General features: G+C 36.1%; 1 protein-coding gene across 1 annotated transcript; it reads left to right on the forward strand.

Moving 5' to 3' along the window:
- The first annotated feature begins 1,104 nt into the window (after window positions 1-1,104).
- On the forward strand, window positions 1,105-19,946 carry LOC116485641 (desmocollin-2-like). Its single transcript, XM_032181133.1, has 16 exons — window positions 1,105-1,131; window positions 1,579-1,663; window positions 4,422-4,624; window positions 5,081-5,206; window positions 6,416-6,571; window positions 7,464-7,608; window positions 8,694-8,860; window positions 10,470-10,604; window positions 11,696-11,881; window positions 13,290-13,549; window positions 13,742-13,884; window positions 15,110-15,325; window positions 16,473-16,700; window positions 17,135-17,256; window positions 18,527-18,766; window positions 19,548-19,946. Exons 1-16 carry the CDS (start codon window positions 1,105-1,107, stop codon window positions 19,743-19,745), a joined length of 2,637 nt encoding a protein of 878 aa, XP_032037024.1. The 3' UTR covers window positions 19,746-19,946.
- Window positions 19,947-23,153: the final 3,207 nt, after the last annotated feature.

Here is a 23,153-nt window from a genome sequence, read left to right on the forward strand (position 1 = left end):
TATGCGTTCTTGCCTTGCTACGTTATTCATAATAAAACCCAAAGAAACCCAAATGAGTTTATTCATCATCTAATAAAAGAAGACGAAATTCCCTGTCAAGTAGGGGGAAAAAAGCCCTGCACACACCCAACCTAAAAAAAACCTAAGTGTCGTCTTAATATAAAGTGAATGGACATCGCAACTTTTTTTTTTATCTTGCATCTCCTTATATCTTGATATTTGCAAATACCCACTAACTTAAGTTGTTTAACTCCAGCAGCTCCTCATACTGACATCAGGACTACCTTGGCATTACTGATTCAGGAAATATCTTAGAACAATGTAGTGAAGTTGTATGACTTTAATAGTTTATAGATTTAAACAGTAGCTATCAGGAGAGAAGGTTTTATTAAGTATCTTTCCAATAAGGAAAATGCCTTCGAAGACATAAGCAAGGATGTTTAAAGTGTTGTGTGTATACATGTTTTTATCTCTGTGTATATATATGTAAGAAACAGTATAAACTGCTTTTATTATGCAGACACAGCATTTAAATTGCTTTAATGCAATCATTACACTCCACATTTAAACTCAATCTTTTACCTGATCTTAGTTTTTGTAAAGATTGCTAATGCCCTTAAAGATCTTTTTATTTAAGTATTAATAAGTCATTTCAGAATTTCCATAGCTATTTATTTCTTTATACCTTTAATCCTAAAAGATGTGCAAAATAAAGTTGAATTTCCTTTTTGCTAGACTTTCATCCTGAAAGAATAAATGTGCTTAAAAGGATGAATATATTTATTTACATTTTCTTTTTATTTGTTTAATTGGCTGTGTGATTTTTGGATTAAAAATTTAAACATATGGATAAAAACTAGACAGAAGGTGTATATCCACACACGCGAAATCTGAGGTCAGGACTAAATTAGTCTGTGCTGAGGAGTATCTTTGTACTTCTATGATTCTTATAAGAAGTTCTGGTTATCTGGATAATGCATCGTTTGAATTTTTGAGGAGGACCCCCGTTTTGTAACTGGTTTTTATGGGAGTGGACTGCTGTCATGCACAGTGTTTTATTTATGTCATATCTAATTGCTGAAGCCTAGATTTAACCAGTTTAGAATGTACTTTGAAGATGCAAAGCGATATGTAAGTGCAAGGTCGTCATGTGGTCTTAATAAGACACTTGTCCTTTAATGTTAGGCATCAGCAAGGTTTTCCAGATGGAATTAGATGGGTTGAACCTTAACGCTCCGGGGCTTTGGACCTAAATTGACCAGGAGTGCTATTGGAGGAAGCACACTGTGGAGTTGTACTTTATGTTTACAGGAAAGTAGGCGACATCTTGTCTAAGAAAAGTCTCGCTGCTGTCAGTGCTGCCGTGATTTTAGAAAAAACACCATTGTGTTAGCATGGTACCTGTCTTTTTTGGCTGAAAGGTGCTTTCTGGATCTTTTCTCTAGCTCCTCTTTCAAAAAAACAAACAACAACAAAACAACAACAAACAAAACAAAGGCAGCTTCAGTAACAGTAGTTATTAGTCAAAATATCATGTAATTATTTCTTTTTCCTAACTTCTGTTATTTTGTTTTCTAGGTATTGAGTTTATGCTGTGATGCTTGCAAGAAAGTCATTTTTCATGTTCCTTCTGCATTAGAGGCTGGCACATTAGTTGGCAGAGGTGAGAAACTGCAGGATGCCCATCGTAACAATAAAGGATTGTACCTTTTCTGGAGAGGCTGTTCACAGTAGAAGAGTTTTTTTTTTTTTTTTTCTTTTTTTCTTTCTTGTTTAATGGAATGAATGGATGACTGGACAGGCAGTTAAATAGCTGGATCAGCCTTTTTATGAAGGATACGCCCTGTATTTGTTACGGGTTTGAACACTGACTCTTCGCATCCATTTGACTTTTGTGTAAACAGCTATCGTCAGCTTGCAGTATGTGCTTTAAAACTAGAATGAGAGAGTTTAATGTTCTCAAAGTTTGGAGTTCTTAAGCTTAGTATTTAAATACATGGCTTAATATTCCAAAGCGTACCTATAAACCACAGAGTCATATGAAGAAGTCAATAAGTCATTTGTATAATGGGAAAGGAAAAAATAAGACAACCCACACAACCAAAGCACCCAGAAGCTGCTGCTGTGTTACCAGTGTGAAATACGGCTGTGACTTCTTAGCTGTGGTGGGGTGCTCAGGGCACACGAGGAGACGAGCTGGAAAGGTATCCTGCATGCACACCAGTCTGGGAGAGTGCTCCTGGCTGGCTGGGTTGGTCTGTCAAAGTGAAGTTGATAGAGAGGCAAAGGGGACACCAAAAAACACCCAATCTCATTTTTTTTTCCGGTCTTTGAAAGGCAGCTTTTAAAGTCAAGGTGGGGGAGCTGTTATGTCCTGTGCTGTCTGAGACCGAATTTGAGGCTGCGGAGGTGCCCTGTGTCAGTCTCAGGAGAGCAGAAGTGCATGCCGCAAATTCCTACAGAAAGAACAAAACCAGTACATTTGTAGTTATTCATAATACAAGTGGTTAGAAAATTTAGCTCTAAAATTGAAAGCTCGTTGACCTTCCTGTTAAACTTTAAAGGTCACAGATGTTTAAGTTTTTGCATATTCTCAATATTTCTCTGTTTAAATAAATGAAAATTTTAAGTAAAACTTCTTATTACAGTGTTATGAAAGAAATTGTGTAACACTGAACTTAAACTTTCCAAATATTTAATGAAGGCTATATAGCTTGAATGGCATTCCCTAAACATTTATTAAGAAAGGGTAATACATTTTGCATTGATATCAGGGATCACAGCATGACAACGAAATGAGTCATGATTTTTCTTGTTGTTAAGAGATTTTATATGTTTCTGACTTATGCGATATAGACAAGAGACTGTAAAGAAAAAGATCCCACAAAGGTATGACATACTGAGCATAATGTTGACTCACATAATGATCGCAAACAAAATCTCCATTCTGGTATTTTTGGAAATACAGTGCTCTAATGTGCAGCAGTGCTATAATATGCACCTTAAAGTGAGGGGGTGATAATTCTGTGCAATACTAAATTATTATTTTTTTTTTCACAGATTGGCAAGGGAGAGGAGTCACTGCTGCAATACTATAGGAAGTATTGCAGTTAAAAGAAGGGCTTAAGAAGAGGGAGAAAGGAGAAAAAAAAAAGCCATATTTAAAATTATACTTTCCATCAGTCTTTGCATTGTTGAAAGATAAATGAAATTTCTTTTATTAAAAATATCATCTGCATACATAGGGTGAAATTTTGAATCTAACCTGGAATCACTTGGCTTTTGTGCCCAATTTTTTTTTTTTTTTTTTTTTTTTTTGTAACAAGACCCAGTATACTATGATACCACTGAAGAAGTATTGAAGTATCTAGTACATAGTTCTCTTTATTTTAAAGCCTTTTGGTTTTGTACATACACACACGCACAGAGCACTTTGGAATTTATTAAGAGAAGGAAAAAGATATTTGACTTGGAAAACATGACACTAACACCTCCATGTACTCTGCAAGGGTGATTTGTGTATAGTTTGGACCTCTGGCCTGCATCTTTTTTAGGGTGCCAAATAATTATTACTTAGTGCAATAGTGTGACGGTGCTGTTGCAGTTCATTATGATTATCCTGATTTTGCCCCCCCCTCTCCTTCCCCTCAAACTGTAGTGAAGAATTACACTCTTCAGTCAAACCAGTGAGAAGTGTATTAAAATTTATTCAAGCCACAAGTTTATAGCAAATGCAATAAAAATACTGAAGAAAAAAAAAAAAAAGGAAGCATGCTGACCTTACTTGGTACTTCCTGTCAACCCTGTGGGACTCTGTCATGCATATATTTTAAAAATGTCAATCATTTGTTCTAGAGTTAGTCCTTATCTCTCTGATCAGTCTGCCTCATAATTTAAAGGCCTTTGTCCTCCCAAGACTTCTAAATCACATAGAACCAGTCAGTGCTTTCCTCCTGAGGGCAGAGCTTCCAAGAAGTAATAGCTCCATTGGGAACTTGCATTAATTAATCATCCTCACTGATTTTGTGGGGCATGGAGCACAAGACAAATATAATACCTACTGATCCACTAATGAGCGTGTCTGCAGTGCTTACTGCATTTAAACGTATAAGTTTATTTCTGATGCTTCAAGAATTCCACCAGTGAAATGGTGTCTTTTTGAAAGATAGGCATGAAGCATCCATGTCCTTTAGGAGATACTTTTATGAATGCAATAGTGGAAATTCAAGTAAACTTGGTCAAGTCTGAGTGCATAATTGGGTGCAAGAATCTATATTTGTGGTGCTTACTTAATGAATGACCTAATTTAAAAAAGCTCCAAATGCCAGTAAATATCATTTTAAGTTTTAATTAGTGAATGATTTTTCACTTCGAGAGGTATGTTATCATTTCATTTATTGTTTACGTCTCTTTTCTTACAGTTAATTTGAACGAGTGCCTTCAGTCTGCAGAACGTATCAGTTCCAGTGATGGGAACTTCAAAGTTCTGGAAGATGGCTCTGTATATACCACATCTGCTGTTTCTTTCTCTGATGAGAAAAGGACTTTTACTATATTACTTGAAGATATTCAAAAACACATAGAAAAGAAAATACATGTCAATTTGGTGACGGATGAAAAAAAGGTGGGCTTCTAATTCCAAGGTCCCTTCTTTATTTGGGTGCAGTTTTACAGAGTACAATTTGACGTTGGGTAGCTGTAGATGAATTTTTAGAATTCAGGCAGAGTACTCTTCTGTTTTTTTTTTTTTTTTTTTTTTTTTTAATTTTTTTTTGTAGCAGTTGTGATTACAGTGTGGGTTAAATCAACAGACTTCCATTCTGAAATGGGAGATGCTATCAAGGAGCTTAATCTGGAATGCCAAGAATTTTAAAAGCCATATTTGAGGCATCCAAGCAGATTTTATTTGTGCAAATTATTACAATGAATGAAAATCCTCTTAGAATGCTACAGGAGGAATGAAGATCTTGGAAAAACAAATGGTCAGTGGGGAAAAATGGTGGGGAGATGGAAAAAGCAAGGACAAGAGTTGGGCAAAAATGTACACAGTTGAGTATATTCATATATCTTTATCTTCTAGAACCAGGCACAGAAGACCAGGCAGGCTAGAGATACAGTTCTAAAGCGAACCAAAAGAAGGTGGGGCCCTATTCCATCTGTTATGATGGAGAACTCACTTGGACCTTTCCCACTACAAATTCAACAGGTATATTTTAGATGGATCCTACTTCTATGGCACAAGCTACTTTTCTATGTGACTGTTATGATATATGAAGAATGAAGTGAGCTCTCTTCTATTCTCCACTGATGCCATTCTTGCTATTACACCCATCTTGTTCTGTCCATTATATATCTTCTGATCTCATACATTAAATAACTTGTGATCGTAGTAGTTGGGATGAACTGGAAATGTGTAAAAGTTGTAACAAGGAGGAGGCATACTATGAGAAGAGAGCTATTATGCATGGAGGTCAATGAAGTGTGTAATTTAAAGAAAAAAAATCCCAAAACAGTGCTTAGAAAAAGATTGCATAGACATGGGGGGTAAAATTTTACCTACTTGTCTATATCCTTTTTTGGCATTGTAATGTATACCTGTAGAATTTAAGACTTAGTATGGCCTATGCTATTAGGAAAAATTCTTACAGTAAGAAAACAAGTAGGCGTGAAAGAGAAATGCAAGAACTACAGTTATCATGGATGCATCTAGCCTTCACTAGATTACAGAGTGGCTGGTAGCAGATGTGTAGAGACAAGTGTAATAACAGAGTCTGTACAGAGCAATCATTCTACTAATCTTATCTTCCTAACTTCTGGCATTTGGTAGGTAAGGAAAGTATTTGGGGAGGGGGTTGTTTACAAGTAGATAACTGCTGATGTTACCTCCTCAGTGCCTGTAACGAGATGCAAAGAGGTTATCTGAATTGGCATGTCCCTGGACTGTGCTATAGGTTGTTTTCCTTTTCTTTATTTCTTCCTTAGTTTTTCTTCAGTAATTATAAGCCATATTCTCAGTGAGTGCACTGAAACCAACATCTTTTGAACAGAGACAAAATAAGAAGCTGTCTGTATCTGAATGTGCCTTGTACGTGCAGCATTCTAGAGAAAGTAGATTTTAAAATTAGATTTTTCTATGCACACTCTTGTTTCTTTAATTGTTCAATAATGCTGAACAATTTCTAAATTTGAATTAATTATCCCTTCTCATGCACCCGCATTATAAAGGAATGCAGTCACAAGGCGAGCTGTTCTATTCTGTGAAGCTTAAGATGATAAAGAAGTAGAAGTAAATTAAGTTTTATTTTTTGTTTTTGAAAAGTTCATGCTTCTGCTATGTGTGATCATGAAAAGGCGGAATAATGTATGAGAATGATGCTGACATTTTCCTTTCCACTTAAAAATTCATCCTTCGTAGGTCCAGTCAGACACTGCTCAGAACTACACCATTTATTATTCTGCAAGTGGACCGGGAATTGATCAAGATCCAAAGGGTTTGTTTTACATAGAAAGAGAAACTGGAAATATCTTTGCTACTCGTGCAGTAGACCGCGAACAGTATCCAAGCTTCCAGGTATAGGCTTAAATTGTGTTAAGTATAATTTTTTTTTCCTGTCATGCACATGTTTGAAAGTTGGAATATGGAGGAGAAAGAAACCAGACTAGATCTATAGTTAGCTGTCTGTTTAGAGTAGTATCTCTGGTCTTTGAGAGAGGAAACCAGTGACAAATATCTGGTTATGTAGATCTTGAGAGGAGTTCTGTTTTTCACTGCTTAAACTCTAATTACAACAGTAATGACAGTGAGCTACTGCATTTACATCACTTCTGGGAAGAATTTGAAGTTATCCCAGAGTTTTTTCAGGGAGGGCAGAAAAGGTCTGCATAAGAAACAGATCACAAACTCCAGCCAGCTATATTTTTCGAGCCTGTTTTTCTCAAGCTGCTGTCTTTGTATTTTATTAACAAGGTACACTGCTCTCTCTACTGGCTGAGAAGTGTAAGAAGGCAGTTAGTAAAAATAAACAGCTTCTCAATAGTGAGGTAACTTGCAATACCTGTTATTGCATTTCATCAAAGTATGGCGATTTATTACTATTCTTGATTTTATTCTAAATAGTAGTAATTGCATCTAAATTTTTGGTAACGCTGATGTTGTTTCATAGACACCTCAAAAAATTGTGTTCAGGAGACTTGGAAAAGATGTTTGACAAAGTTGGGGGGGGAAAGGGAAAGTGATTCAAATACTTCTAGTAAGGTGAAAGATTGGGAAGCAGTTACAGTTTTTGTGCAGCTGTCATCATTACATACTGGTCACTTCCCCTTCCATGTGGCTGAAGAGTCTCGTCTTGAGAATTGTGTGCATGACACTGTGTCATTTTGTTGACTCCTCCACCAAACTGAAAGTATAATAATACCAAATGGTGTTCAAGTATGAAGTGAACTACTGAATTTCTGTTTTACAGATCATTTGCTTTGCAAGCACTCCAGATGGTTATTCACCAGAGGTACCACTTGTGCATACAATCAGGATAGAGGATGACAATGATAATGCTCCATATTTTACACAGGACGTCTTTGAGTTTTGTGTCCCTGAGAACTCCAAGCCTGGTAAGAATTGTTTCAAACCGGTGAACACATTCACTGTTACTCAGCTCAGTTAAGTACCAATGTGATACTGACATTTTTCAGTGGGATTTCCTGAGTAGTGTTTCTTTACAGTGGAGGCTGAATTTTCAAAGGGCAGCCCACGATTTCTTAACTATTAGAGATTTCAGAATGTCATCTCAATAATAGTGAAAAATAATGTGTAAAACAAATGCTTTAAAACGGAGATGATTCGGTGTTCTTAAAGCAGGTTAAGAAATTCAAAACATTTCATTTTATCCAGAATTGCTGCTCTGCATTAAATGTTTAGATCACAAAGAACAAAACAGTTTTCAGGAAACTTATCTGTTAAAAACTATGTTGGCAGTATTCTAAGGTCTAAAACACTTTTGAATAAGCCTACAGTGTGTATCCAATGTGTTGAATTAAGGTAGGATGTTTCCTGGTTAGGGAGGGAAAGATAACACATGAAAGGCTTGTTTCTGCCCGTACCCATGGACAGGTAGGGATTTGCCTGTTGCTGACTTCACATGTCAGTTTAACAGAGGAGAAAAGTTGGTGAGACAGGTGGGGTATAGAGAACAAGTAATGGAAAAACAGTGTTTTACCATTCCTCACCATCTCTTAGACTAGGGGTGCAGAGTGAAGAGGGGTCTAACTTGCTTTACAGAGGAGGCAAACTGCCTTCACATTCACGCCCAAAGCACCAGTTGCTTTTCTTTCTCTGAGCTCCTCCACTTTTGATTGAGTGAGTTACGGTTTCAAAATGAAGTCTAGAACCACTCGGGCTGGGGATGCAGGAGAGCAGCAAGCCCCAAGGGGCAGTGCTGCAGTTTGGACTGTGTCAGAGATCACTGAACTTCCTCCTCACCTTCCCTGGCAGCTCCTCTTCATCCGTATTTGGGATGTTCAGTTAGAAGTCATTGACAGAAACTCTAGCTGAAATCAAGGCTTCTAATATTTCTCTTGATTATTCTTTCTGTTCATTTGACAGATGCGATACTATTTAGACATAAATATCTGTTCAAATAATTTTTGCCTATTTATAGATTTTTCTGGAATTTAAAATTGCTATGTTGTATTCACAGGTGTAATTGTTGGAACGGTGACTGCAGAAGACAGAGATGAGCCTTCAACTCTGCATACTCTGTTGAGATACCGCATTGTGTCACAAAACCCACCAATAATCCCAGCATTTTCATTACATGGTGAAACAGGTGTCATTACTGTACTATCACCACAGCTGGATCGGGAGGTGATTTTTCTTGAAGCTTATTTAGCTGTGAACACTAGTGCACACAGATAACTTCAAACTGAATTCCTGTCATGGGAATCATCAGATAAAACATTTCTGTTACCGTTTGTGTTTCTCTCTCTGAGGAGCTTCCAAAGCTTACAACAGAGCTGGTCCAAAATCTTTCTGCATTTCTACTGTTTTCTAGCTAAACTTGGCAAGGGGACTGTCTGCTAATCCTGTTTGACACCAAGCATCTGTCTCTGGATTCCTGCTCTTTCTCTGTTCATGAATCCCATGGCTGATGTTTCCTCCCAGTCAATATCCACTTGAGGTGTTCCTTGGTTATTTACAGGGTAGATGATCCATCTTTTCTGGAAGTAGTCTGTCATTCTGCACTCAATAGAAATATATCTGATGTATAAAACCTGAACAATAATACAGTGTTTCTCAAAACATATGCACAAACCATTTATTGTTATCAGATAACTTTCAAGTAAGAAGATAGAGGAGATTTTAGTTTTTATCATGTTCAATGTTTTGTGGATAAAAGGTCATGTGAGTGTTTACATTAGAAAAACTGACAGGCACATGTAATTCAAAACAATATTTCTTGGATAAGACATAGTAGAAAATGGGTGCAGGCATATATTTTTTTAGGATAAAAATAATTGTATTCTGGAACGCTTAGTCATTTCATGGCTGAAAATTCGCCTTAATGGTGAGTTGCAAAATTGTATGCTCAGGGGTACATCACTAAGCTTCTTCAGCAAGAGAAAAATGCCATGAATGAATATCACCATGACTGCTAGGGTCACAGAGACTACTGAGGGAAAGAAAACTTCAAAAATGAGTCCACTACCTGTCTTTTAAAGATAAACTTATGAAGTGGAACAGGAGCTTTCTTTTCTCCACCCAGGAAACCTAATGCTACTTCCAGTTATTCAGAACTGGATTTACTCTCTTGACTTTCAAACTCCCTCTTTTGTGTCCAGCTCCAGCTTCCCTAGGTTGTTCAGGTATTTGTAAGGCTAAGGAAAATCATTCTGCTGTTGCCATTCTAGTCACTGATTTGAGTGGGCTGCTTATTAGTGGTCCTGTAGGAACTGCTGAGGGCACCCTCCCTCTACATAATATATCCCAAACGGGCTGGTTGCAGGAATGTTCATTGAAATAACAGGGTGACGAAGCTTAATGAAAAGCAGTCATGGACTGAAGCACTTTATAAGTTGGAAATCCAAGAGAAAACTGCCATACCAATGGGGAGGGTGAGAGAAGAGGGATTGGGAGGATGGATTAGGGGATGAAAGCACATCATCTGTGTCTTCCAAAACATCAGATACTGGAAAACAAAGGTGTCTGTGGACATTGTGGGGAGCTTTGATACTGGGTATAGCTTACAAGTTAGTGACAGGTGCCGAACTCAGTGCTGCTTAGCCACTGAAAAATATTTTACTTTTTTTCCTTTTGGAAGTATAGGAAAATAGCTCCAAAGCAAACTCATATTTTGTAGGGGACAGTGATGAGTTTGGAGCAGAGTTGGGGAACAGGAATAAAACATTTATTGCTGTGTGCAACTGATTTAAAAAAAAAAACGTGTCAAACTTCTCTATGCTTTTATTCTTTTCAGCTGGTGTCCACATACACTTTATTTGTTGAAGTGAGAGATATGGGAGGTCAACCTTTTGGTTTGTGCACTACAGGAACAGTTGTCATTAAAATTGAAGATACAAATGACAATGCACCAACTTTTAAACAGATACAAGTAAGTTTTCATAAATTAAGTGCATGTAAAGAGTAAAATATATAAAAACATACCACCTTTCTAATATCCCCATGGGCACTCCCTCAAGTATGATGCCTAGTGCCCCTAGACAGTTCATGCCAACACAGAACTTTGTGAACATGGTTGTTGTGTTATTTGGTAGTTAGACCTATTGCTATATTAGTTGTTGTGAGTCAACGGCCTTATTGGGAGAAAACAAACATTATTAATTAATTTGCTTCTGCAATATGTTATCTTAGAAATCCTGTAACTTAACCATTCTGGGAAGGGGACAGATTCACTCTGAAGCATTCCATGAGCCAGTTATCTTTGACCAGCTTTTGGCTAATTGTGTGTTGTTAGTGTCAGTGAAGTAGATGCAAGGATTTCACTGAGAATTTCTTTGTTATTCTAACTCTTTTTCTATACATGAATAGTATTTGAACCACTTCTTTTTCAACAATAGCTATAAATCAGCCTTGTGTCTTTGCTTACTGCAGCCATCTAAATTATCTTCCCTTCGTTCACATTTTAACTTAAAAATTGCTAGCTCTTTTTTTATTTTTTATTTTTTCTGTCCCCGAGGAAACAAGGGCCTAGGTTAAGGGCCTAATTGCTAGGTTAATTTCCCTTTTTAGGACAGATTATATCTCAATAAGCATATACACAGCTAAAGTGCTGTGGGACGCTGGTATGAACCATAACCCATGGCCTCTTCTTAATGCTGTGCCTTGATGACGTTGTACGCAAATTAGCATCTGCAGCTGATTTTAAACAAGTGAGCTGTGCTAATTTACCATTCCTGGAAGGAGAATTCCAGGCTTCATTATGTCATTGATAGCTGGGAAGTAAAAGAGAGCTATGTTGCCTGGATAGAGTTCCTGTTTCAGTCAGGGTATAAGGGAAGTATGGGGGAAATACAGTAATACATTGAAATGTACAAAGTCAACATGCTAGCTTGGTAAATTGGCTCCTTAGGTTTAACTGCAGGATTGTGGTCTAAAGGTTTAAATACAGTTGTCTTCACTCTTGAATTGTAGAATGGCATTTTCTGATTTAAGTTGATTTTTCGTTCTTTTGATACTTCCAAGTATGAAACACAAGTGGAGGAAAACAAAGTGAATGTAGAAATACTGAGAGTTTCTGTTCTTGATCTTGATGAACTTGGTGCACCTGGCTCCACAGCTGTATATGAAATTATAAGAGGAAATGATGATCGTTCCTTTGAAATTACAACAGACAGAAACACAAATGAAGGAATACTCTGTGTTGTTAAGGTAAGTGAAAATGGGACTGCTAGAGCAAAATTTGTGTCTTCAGGTGTTACTTTTTAAAACCAATAACCTAGAACTAATTTTTATTCAAAAAATATCTCTATCAGGCATATCATGCTTTACTCCTATTCTGAACTCTATTCTAAGCAGACGAACACACTGCAAATGAGGCTCATGTGTAATACATAACTGACAGAATTTGCATAGCTCATCTTCCAGACTATTCCTCTTTGTGTTCAGAAATCAAAAGTCTCCCTTTGCTTTATCATCCAGCTGAGCTTGGTGCTTTTTCCTGATTCTGCAGTTTGAATTGTTGAGACTTAGGGATGTAACTGAAAAATTTTTCACTGAGATTTTAACAGAAGAGGGAGCATGGCTGAAGAGGGGAGTGAGGAGCACCTCCTCCAGCCTTGTTCTTTCTGGGAGTTGATTAAACTTATTACCTTGGCTTAAAACTATCCATGCTTTATTTTGCATGAGTTTAGGTAGTGAGTTTAGGTTTGCTTTTCTGGGTTGCAAAGGAGTCCATGTACGTGTAAGAAGTTACTCTTATACCTGGTACTTTGCAGATGTAAGATAGAAGGACCACTCTACCTGGAATCCAGCACATACTTTTTGTCTTTTCGTGCCTCTTTTTCATTACCTGTTAAAACTGTGCAATAGCAGGTATCTTCTAAGGAGCAGAGAAAATTAATATTAACATTTGAACATGTAAGTCAGAAGGCTAAGCTACTAATATACTACTATTATTACTGCTAATATACTACTGCTACTATTACTACGACTAATATAATAATCCAGTTGAAATTTCATGTATTTAGTGTAACTCTGTAGTAGACCAGAGAGTATTGTAACTTCAGGCTATAAATAGGTTTACTGGCATAAGATGTCCTTGGAGGTAGTGTCTGGAGAATTACATATGTAGATACCGACTGATGAGCCCCACAAGTTAAGACACATTTCAAGTGGGTGAACTCTTATTAGGAAATAAATGTAGGTACTAACAAGAAAAGTGGTGACTTGTGCTGGAAAGAAGTTATTCATAGCCTAAAATAATGGTCAGTTAGGTATGGGAGGAAAAAGTCTCAGGCCACACTTAATTTTTATGTAAATTCTATTTGTGATTCACTAGCAGAGTATTCATCTGAAAAATATATAGTGATGCTGCTTACCTTATTACGGATAGTTCCTCAGGTCCTTTTCTTTGACTAATTTAGAACTTTGGGGTTTCTTTGCTTGTTTAAATCTTATCTCTTTACTGTGTCTCAAGCTGGATGTTCCAGAAGCTGTTGTCTTTTGTAAATGAATGTCATACAGTTTTACCTATTTAATAACTGTTCTGTGGAAACACTGCCCATCTTAGTATTAGCTTGAAAGAAGGAAAAACACACACAAAAAACCTGTGTTTCAGGGTCTGGACTATGAAGGCGCCAAGCAAAGGATCCTTGTGATTGCGGTCAACAATGAGGCACCCTACATGCTGGCACCACATTCACAACAAGTTGTCCAGAGCACCAGCACTGTTGTAGTGAATGTCTTAGATGTGGATGAGGGGCCCGTGTTTAAACCCTGTTTCTTCCGCATGGACGCTAGCGAATGTGATGAGGTTGGGACAAGTATTGGGAAATACCTAGCAGAAGATCCAGAAACTGGAAATAGTGAAGGCATCTGGTATGAAACAATGTTATCTCTAGTTTATTTGGAGTAAAGCATGGAGGGATACAAGAAGTGGGAATGTTGATGCCATGTGTGTGTGAACATAAATACCTGTATCTATGTATGTATGTGTATATAGGTATAAATATATGCATGTGTAAGTATTTGAGATTCTTACCTAAACACACAAAAAAATACTCTTAACAGCTACAAGATAGCACCTGGACAGTGTAATTGGATCAACATAGATGAAAAATCAGGTGAAGTCAGAACCATTAAAGCCTTGGACCGAGATCTAGGAGAAATGAAACGAGGTCAATGCAATATCACAGTCCTCGCAATAGACAGAAGTGAGTACTAAATGTTGTCACTGTTATATTTAGCCTGTAAAAGATGTTTATGTGCAATTTTAACTTAGGGGCAACTATACTGGTTCAGGTGAGAGGTGCATCCAGTGCATTGTCTTGCCTTTGGGATGACTATCAAATGCTTAGAGAATATTATACAGCAGGTCATACATATAAGAAAACAGGGCAAATTCTCAGTATTTTCGAGTTATCTGCTCCTACTTAAAGAGGGGTTTTAGTAACACGATTGTATTCCTTTCGTTTCGTGACTAAATTTTTGTTTTAACTGATGGCATGTGATAGCCATAAAGTTGACAACAGAGAAAGTAGAGAGAATTTTTCAAAAATAAGTTGTCCTTGAAACTCTGTTTTCTCCTCTTCTTGGTGTCTTCTTTCTGGAAACCTTAAATTAAAAGAAACTAAGAAAAGTTGTATTCGCTGCTATGTGGTACTGTGCTCTTTTCCTCAGTAGGTCTATGTTCTGTAACACTGTTCACATTATATATTGCTGAGGTGCAGAGCTCTTACAAATTACTCTCATTATAAGCTGTTGACTCTCAGTTTGGCTTAGCCTCCTTGACCCTGTATTTTTAGGGTCCTTGTCCTAAAGGAGGATGAGACTCCTTTTAGACAGTATGCGTGCCCACATAGATATGTAAGAACAATAAAGTATGTTCTGTCCACGTACACAAGATGTGGAGCTTTGGAACCTTTTCCTTCTGTATAGCTCTTTCTCTTTGTACCAATACACATTGGTGCATTTAACTGTGACCATATTACACTGCTGAAAGTAAATGATTTTCAAAGCTAGTCAAGGAGTTTCAGTTTGGGATCCTGAACTGCATAAAAGTGCACACTTCATGAACGTGCAGCTGCAGACTTTCTTTTAGCTGCTTTGTCTTTTCTGTTTCTTTTCCTTCCTTTACTCATTGTTGCAGAGTTTTACTTGAGGACAACACATGAATAGGAGGAAACAGGCTGCAGCACTTTCTTCCCTGTCACCTGAAAAGATGAGTTCCTTCCTAAACAAATACAAGAACTCTGCAGAAGCAGCCAAAAGAAAGCTATGAGAAGTTCCTATCTGCTTTTGGCTAAATCAGTAGTTTCTTTCCACCTTAGTTCTTAACCTGGATATTACAGTTGATGATAGTCATGAAAATTGGGACTAGAAATAAATAAAAGAATGAATGTTTGACTATTTTTACCATTTAATTCGTTTATTTTATAGATGGCAAAACAGGCACGGGAACTCTGCAAGTTGTCATCCAGCCTTGCAACAGGAATTTTCCACGAATAATTAAAACTGATTATATAATGTGCAGAGACAGAAAACCTATCTGCCTCACTGCAGAGGATGGTGATATTGCTTCTTACAGCATGCCTTTTGTATACCGCGTGACTGACCGTAACTTGGCTTCCTCGTGGAAGATAACACGACACAACGGTATGAGACTTCCTCCTTAGTTAGCTGTAGGTTGCCAGAGGCAGCTGTGGGACATCTGCCTTGGGTGGACTGTGAGATCCCCCTCAGCTTACCTGGGTCAGAAATCAGCTGCTGTCTGACATTGTGATGTAAAAAGATTGTGTGTGAGAACAAAAATCAGTGTATTAAATTAGATAAACACCTCTGGAATAGAAAGTATACATTCATACTTTCATAACTTGTACAGAATTTAACAATGAAATAGCCAATACTCCAAATAAAAGTACAGCTTTTTTGAGGCTGCTGTTACAGTGAAGGACTGGGAAATGGAAACTTTACCTCAAATTGATTAGAGCCATTTTTTTTCCTCACTACTGCTGACAGCCAGCACGTTTTAGGTGAAACAGAGATGGATTAAAAAACAAACAAACAACAAAAATACAACACAACAACCCCCAAACATTACTATCTCTCTTAATATGCTTATATTAATTTTAAGTATTTTCATAGAAATAGATAAAGGATTTGCTAGAAAAGAATTAACTGTTCCCTAAAATTCACTGATACAAACAGTTATAGCTGGTAGTGGTTTCCTGGTGGGTGCTAGATGAGCATCAAGAGCAGCATATATATTTGCTACCATGTTGTCATATGTAGATAATTAGCCTGAAAAGGATCCAATTCTGAAGTGTCTAGACAAACATGCACTAGTGAAAGGCAAAAGACAGCGAAGTCTGAGACTGAAGACATCTGAAAGTTTCAAGGTTTATACTAGGCAAATTAAAAAAAAAAAAAAAAAAAAAAAAGAGAAATTAAAAGGGATGTACAATTTCATGTAACTCATCATAAAATAACCATTATGTACAAGATCATTGTACATAATAATTTATGTATGTATTTTTACAAATTATATTTTCCCCTTTAACAATGACTAGTGACCAGGTATTTTACTAAGAAGAGCAGCATACTAAATGGATTTCACTTCCCACTGAATATAGTTATTCCCATTGGATATAGCAACAGAGATAAAGAATGGAAGGGGATATGCATTGTTCCAATCACACTACTGGAAGTGCTTCTAATAAATGGCGTTGACAGTCTTTTTTAGTAAATGTAATTGGAGTTTCAGGCATTGTTAACAGTATAATTATTTTTGTCTTTTTTACAGAAAAGTCTGTGTATCTTTCACCAAGAGGTGATATTCCATTTGGAATATACACTATTCCTGTAACTGTGTCTGATAGATCAGGAAAGCAAGGAGTCACCCAAATAAGAGTTAACTACTGTAACTGTGTTGTTCCAAGTGAATGTGAAAGGATGCCTTTTCGCTCCAGCAGTGTTACTCTTGGTGTATGGGCCATCCTTGCTATGATCTTAGGATCATTACTCTTGCTGTGTAAGTATACTTCTTATTTTAATGTTGAGTGCAAAACACTTCATTTTTACAATTACCTGAGGATGCCCAACTCAAACTTGATTCATATAATCATAGAATGGCTTAGGTTAGAAAGAACCTTAACGATCACCTAGTTCTAACCCTCTGCCATGGGCAGGGATACCACCCACTGGGTGGCATTGGGTGGTGGGCTGACCAGGGCCCCATCCAACCTGGCTCTGAACACCTCCAGGGATCACATCCACAGCTTCTCTGGAGAGCCAGTTCAGTGCCTCACCACCCTCTTGAGTGAAGTATTATAGATTGTCTTTTTTAAAGATACTTCATGCTTAAGCATTTAAAAAGATTAATATAACAAAATTAGTTTTCAAACAAAATTAGATACCATTTTGAGGTAAAGTTCAGAGTATCTTCCTCCCTTATTTCCTCTCCAGTAATCCTGATTACAATCTGTGGTTGTTGTGGCTCTGGGGTAATGCGCAGGCATGTGACTGACGATTGTGCCAATCACAACTTAATCATTTCAAATACAGAAGCTCCAGGAGAAGAGGTGATGGTAAGTTGTCTGTTTCTTTCGATGTAGAAAGATATAATGAAGATTCTTGGTTTGCAAATATATGATTTAGTAAAGGAAATATGGAATGAACACAAGAATCATTGATGTGCTTTGCTATTTTACCAGACTCTGAAAGCTCTTACTTTAGGCAATCGTTTGTACCATATATATATTTAAAGATATGCTGTGGTTGTTATTCCAGGACCCTCAGCTGTTAATAATTCTTCTGAACTTTAACCGATTGGTTGGAAGTTTCAGGTGGATATTTTAATTGGTCTTGTAATTTTCAACAATGAGATGGAAGTTTACTCTTTGGCCCATGTTGAATATGTGCTCATAACAAAACATTGTTGCTGTTCCTTGGAGAAGAAATTTTTAATTTAGCCAATAATTACTTTAGGTCTCACAAGTACGATTTCTACTTTTCCCCCCAAAAATGAACCCAAGTATAGTTGATTTTTGAGTCAGTGGCAAAAGTATTGAACAGTCCACATCCACAAAATATGTTCTTGCTTTTGGTGACTAAACTGTTTCAAGATTCAGTCTGTCATGAACATAGTCCAGCCCAGGTCTGCATTCATATACAAGGACTTACCTCTTCATAATTTTTCCCTTCTCTGTCCCTCACTCCTTGGCTTTTGCTTCCTCAGAAAAAGGTTACTTTAAGAAACATTGAGTTAGCTTACATTAGAAACCAAGACAAACTATCGTAATTATGACAAATGTCAAATTTATTATTGCCTATGAAGCATAAAATGTAGTGCTGTTATAAATTGATGCATAATCTTTAATTTATATGATCCCATACTAGTTTTTCAATTTTTCATCTGGTATGCAGACTTAATGTAGAATAAAATAGAATGAAATTTATGAATATGACTATATATCTGGTTTAATGGGTCACAGGTTGTTGACTTTAGAAACCAAGTGTTATTTTGTGATATTTTGAGAAACTAACATATATGGATTATAGTGCGTCTTTTGTCAGGATAAAGATTCAGTTGTTGGATCTCGTATCATATCTAATTGCAGATTATTGTTTTCTACTTGTCCTAATGTCCCTCTCCAAAGACTACCCATTGATTTTTATGTATAAAGTGGTAAGGATGGCTTTTTGTTCAAAATGTCACTGTGCAAAACTAAAAACTTGAGTTTTCAGTATTGACAGTTCCCAATTGCTGAATTTTACAAATGCAATAGAAATAAAAACAAATGAAAGGTTTCTCCACTATCACTCTTTTTATTTTATTTTACTTTATTTTTTTTTTAGGATCACAATATAATTCCTCTACAAAATACAGCTGATCAAGTAGGATGTGGAATAAAAACAGGAGATCAACAAACATTTGAAATGGTAAAAGGAAGAGGTCATACCCTGGAATCAGTCAGGGGAGGTGGACATCAGACTCTGGGATCAGTCAAAGAAGGAGGAGGAGGACAGCCTGTGATGGACACATGTAGATACTCTTACTCAGAATGGCATAATTTCACACACCCTCGTTTAGGTGAAGTAAGTATTCTGACTCTCTAAGTTTTTTGGAGTGTAGGTTATGATCAGTGTATGCAGACTTCTCAAGGAAGACATGTTTTTGGGCTAGAAAGGGTTTTTTTTTGTGTGCGTGTGTTGTTTGCTGTTCTTTTCTTTTTATTCTCTACCTCTCATTTTGGAATATGACTTTCAAAAAGTCATCCTTTAAATATTTTGAGACTTAAGCATAAACGACTTTCTCTTGGCTTAAACTATAAGCAGTGTGCTATTACACTAGAGTATTTACACTAGAGTATTACACTAGAGTATTTACTTTCATTAATAATATTAGCCTTACTCAAGTTTTTGTGAGTTTAGTTTGCTTTTATTCTAACTCCTTGCTCTGTACTAATTTAAGACCTTATATTTATCTTAGTGATGTAGGAATGTATGTACAGCATTAGAAATGTAGTTACCCCATGATTTGGAGATCAGAAACTCTACTTGCCTAACTAGTTAATGTAAGCCAGTCATTCAATTTTGAGTGGATTTTAGTTGTTTGACAGGCTATTTAAACAGGTTCTTCCTCTATTGTTGTTACATATGTGATTAGTAGAAATGATTTCTTTATTAAATATTTATATTCTATAGTCTTAATGATATAGACCAATCATGTGCATTTTTTATATATAGGAATCCATTAGAGGACACACTCTGATTAAAAATTAATCAATGAAAGGTAAATCAAAAGAAATTATTTTTATGCAATATGTTTAGGATAACAATTTAAGAAAATAATAAGCTGTGTTCTCTTCCTATGCAGAAGGTGCACCTATGCAGACAGGATGAAGAACAGAAGCATTCTGAAGATTATCTCCTTACATATAACTATGAAGGAAAAGGATCCTTGGCTGGTTCTGTAGGCTGCTGCAGTGATCAGCATGAAGAAGAGGCACTTGACTTCTTAGATCAGCTGGAACCTAAGTTTAGGACATTGGCAGAAACATGTGTTAAAAGATAAATGTGCCTTTCACAGTGCTGAAAAAAAAAACTGTAAATAAGTCCTACTTTTGTGATACTGGGTATTTTGGAATTGAATGCAACAGATTCTTCCACTGCTTGTTTTCTGGGGGAGAGGTTTATCAAAACTAATTTAGAGTGGTGAGAGTGTAAGTAACTCTTACGTTAAATGTATAGTAGATTTTTTTAGTCTCTACTAGACACATTCCATCAAAAGTAAGGGATTCAAACCATTTTTTCTTTAGACTATGTTCATATAGTAATGCTAGTTTCTTTTTAGATTACATTTCCTATTCTTTGTGATTGCTTAAAATGCAGAACTTAGTGCTGTTTATGATTGATTCAGCCTCAAAATTTTATTGTATTTAGCTTTGGAGAAGGAAAGCTTTTTTCACTCACTGTTTCTTTGTTTTCTTTTAATTCTGTAGAAATAAAACCAAAAATATTACTGGTGGATATCAAATACCTTGTTAATTTTCAACATAGATGAATGAAATATATATGAGATATTTCTCATTTTTCACACAAAAAATAACCAATGATTACATTATAAAATTTTATATTTTGATTGAAAATTAAATATATATATATTGTATATATGTAAAATATTATTCAAAAATATATTTTTCTCCTAATGGGTTGCTACCCATCAAACTTGCTATCCTAAGGGATTTATGGCATCAACACATAGGATATCAGCATTGTATGCGAGTATATATTTTTCTTATAAGGAAATGAGAGATGAAAAAAATCAAGAAACGGGGGTAACTATTGTACTTTACATGAATACAAGACAAGTCTCATGTTTACTTGACATAAGTTTGTACCTCAGTTTCTTGTGAGTTTTAACATGGTATCATTACAGAAATGAACATTGCCAAGAGTTTTGTCCAGCATAGCTACCACTACCTTTTTTACTTCTTTAGCTGCGGATGTCATGAGACTTTCTTTCCATAAGTAGAACTGACAGAAGATAGAGCCCAAATGGATTGAGCATGTACTGCATAATAACATGTTTCAAAGATAGCTCTATTTGAGACACATAAATAACACCAGGATAAAACGTCTCTTTAAAGCATATTATGTGGTGGTTGTAGAGGTATGCATTTTCACAGATCTCTGGCAGAAATCATCTGAATCCCATTTGTTGTTTTACTAGATCAAGCATACATATACACTATATATATATACAAAACTCTGTAATATGTATTGCATATGACAGTAGTGTGAGCTGATTATTGTCATAAGCTGTTTCTGGAATTCAGCCTCTGCTTCCCAAGTTTTGTATGTTTTTAATATTTGCACTCCTGGTTAAGTACTCCATCCTCTGCACTCTGGGAATTCTCTTGTGCCTTAAAAGAACGTCTTCCTGCCTATGAGAAAGACAAACTTGTGCAATCACTTATTTCTGTATCTGTATTTCTGCTTTTAGGATTTGCTTTGTAAACGTAAGCCTTTGGGAGATGCTCTTAAAAATTTACTGTAGCTTATTCTGTGTAAGACGAATTATTTTGTAACAACAAAGAGTCTCGCTACCCTCAAGTTCAGTGCACAGCTGTTGCTGACTTCCAGTGATTCAAGTTCATTCCAGATTATGGTCAGTGAAAACCTGTAACAGTATAAAAAATTAGTTATATTAAAACCTTCTTCCTTACACTGTAAATGGGCTTCAGACTATTTATGGTAAGATAAATCGTGGTTATTAACATTAAATGTATTTTATTTTTTGAAACTGGAAATGAACTACTTTCACTGCCAGCGAGTGGTAAGAGTGATGGTCACCAAGAGCAAAATTATAGATGAGAAACAAGGTGTTCTAGCTTATATTCTGAAAAAAACATGTTAACACTATTTCCATGGACACTGTTCTTCTTTATCACTAACATAAATGAGTTTTGCTGTATGTTTAGGCAGACCTGTGGCTGGTGCAAGTCAGGATGGCCTTGCTGATGTCAGTGGAGCTGTGCTGATTCATTCTGGGTGAAGATCTGTCCCCTACTGATTTCCTTAATTCTTTCTTGTCTTATATCTTCAGTTATTGGCTATACACTTTTTAAGGTAATGTTAATATCCTTTTACCTCCCTTTTTATTATTATTATTTTTTTAGTTATAAACATCGTGTAATTCAGAAGGACCTAAGATAAATAACAGAAATGCACTCCTTTTGAAAATTACTTGAGGGTGGTATAGAGAAACCTCTAGAAATATGGTTTCTTTCCTTATACTAGTAGTGCTATTTGAAAGGAATAGACTACATTGATTTGAGCTTTAATGGGCTATTTTAAGTAGATGATTGCCAGCTGTCCAGCTCTGGAGTTGCAGTAATTTATTGAAAGCAAAATAATGTTTTCTACTCAAATTTACATTAGATATATTTTCTTTTTTTTCTTTTACATTTCAACAATCATAATTAGTTATATTAATTTTTTGTCTATTTTTAAACAAAGCACAAAGTTGGAATAACCCACTTGTCTGTCTTAAAAATTAATTACCTATTTTTGTAAAACTAAGAGTAGAAAGGTAATTGAGATGCTTTAAAAAGTGAGCTGTAAAAATACTGTTTTCTGTGTTATCTTCTAATCATGTGAATGGGAACTTGGCATAAAGCATTACAGTTTATAAATCCTAAGTACCAAATAAGATTTATACAAAACTTACATTTTGAAATATTTCACTTGTATGATTCACTGTTTGTTGTCTTGAATCACCTTAAAAATTGTGAAAATTTGTTCTCTTCAACTAGATCACATCCAAATCATCTAGTTGTGTAAACAATATCTTAACATCATGTTCTAGGAATATTTTGTACAACAGTGATTAATAATTTTTTCAAAATAAAAGGAACTTCTACAAAAACTGTTCATTTCTTGTACGTGAATTAGTCTATGAAGATAAACATGCAGCTTTCTGCAGTAGATTGGATTTTTAAATTTTCATGTGTTTTTATGTTGTTATACTACTGTAACACTAGGAGTATTTGTCCTTGCAGCATGAGTAGTAGTGAATTTCAGCTGTCCAGTTGTTTTGGGGGGCTTTCTTAATGCTTATAAAATCACGGAACACAGGGTGAATTCAAGATCATGAAGTGTTAGTGTTGTCATCTCACTGATGAATTGCAAAAACACATAGTGCCTGTTTTCAAAACCTCTTCAGATAATCTAATGGCAGCAGATAACCCATACTTTAAGATTCAGCCGTTCTAAAGGTATAGGGTATTAATATTATAGGTTTTGTCAGACCAGTGGTCAGTCAGCTTTTGTTACCTGGATTCAGGGGAAAGGATTCCCAGCATGGTATAGGTTAGAAGGGGACTCTGGAGGTCACCTGGTCCAATTCTTCCTGCTCAAACAGCACCACATAGAGCTGCTTGCCCAGGACCATGTCCATATCTGCAGTGATGGAGACTCC

This window comes from Aythya fuligula, chromosome 2 (genome assembly GCF_009819795.1).
Source record: "Aythya fuligula isolate bAytFul2 chromosome 2, bAytFul2.pri, whole genome shotgun sequence".
Lineage (NCBI taxonomy): Eukaryota > Metazoa > Chordata > Aves > Anseriformes > Anatidae > Aythya > Aythya fuligula.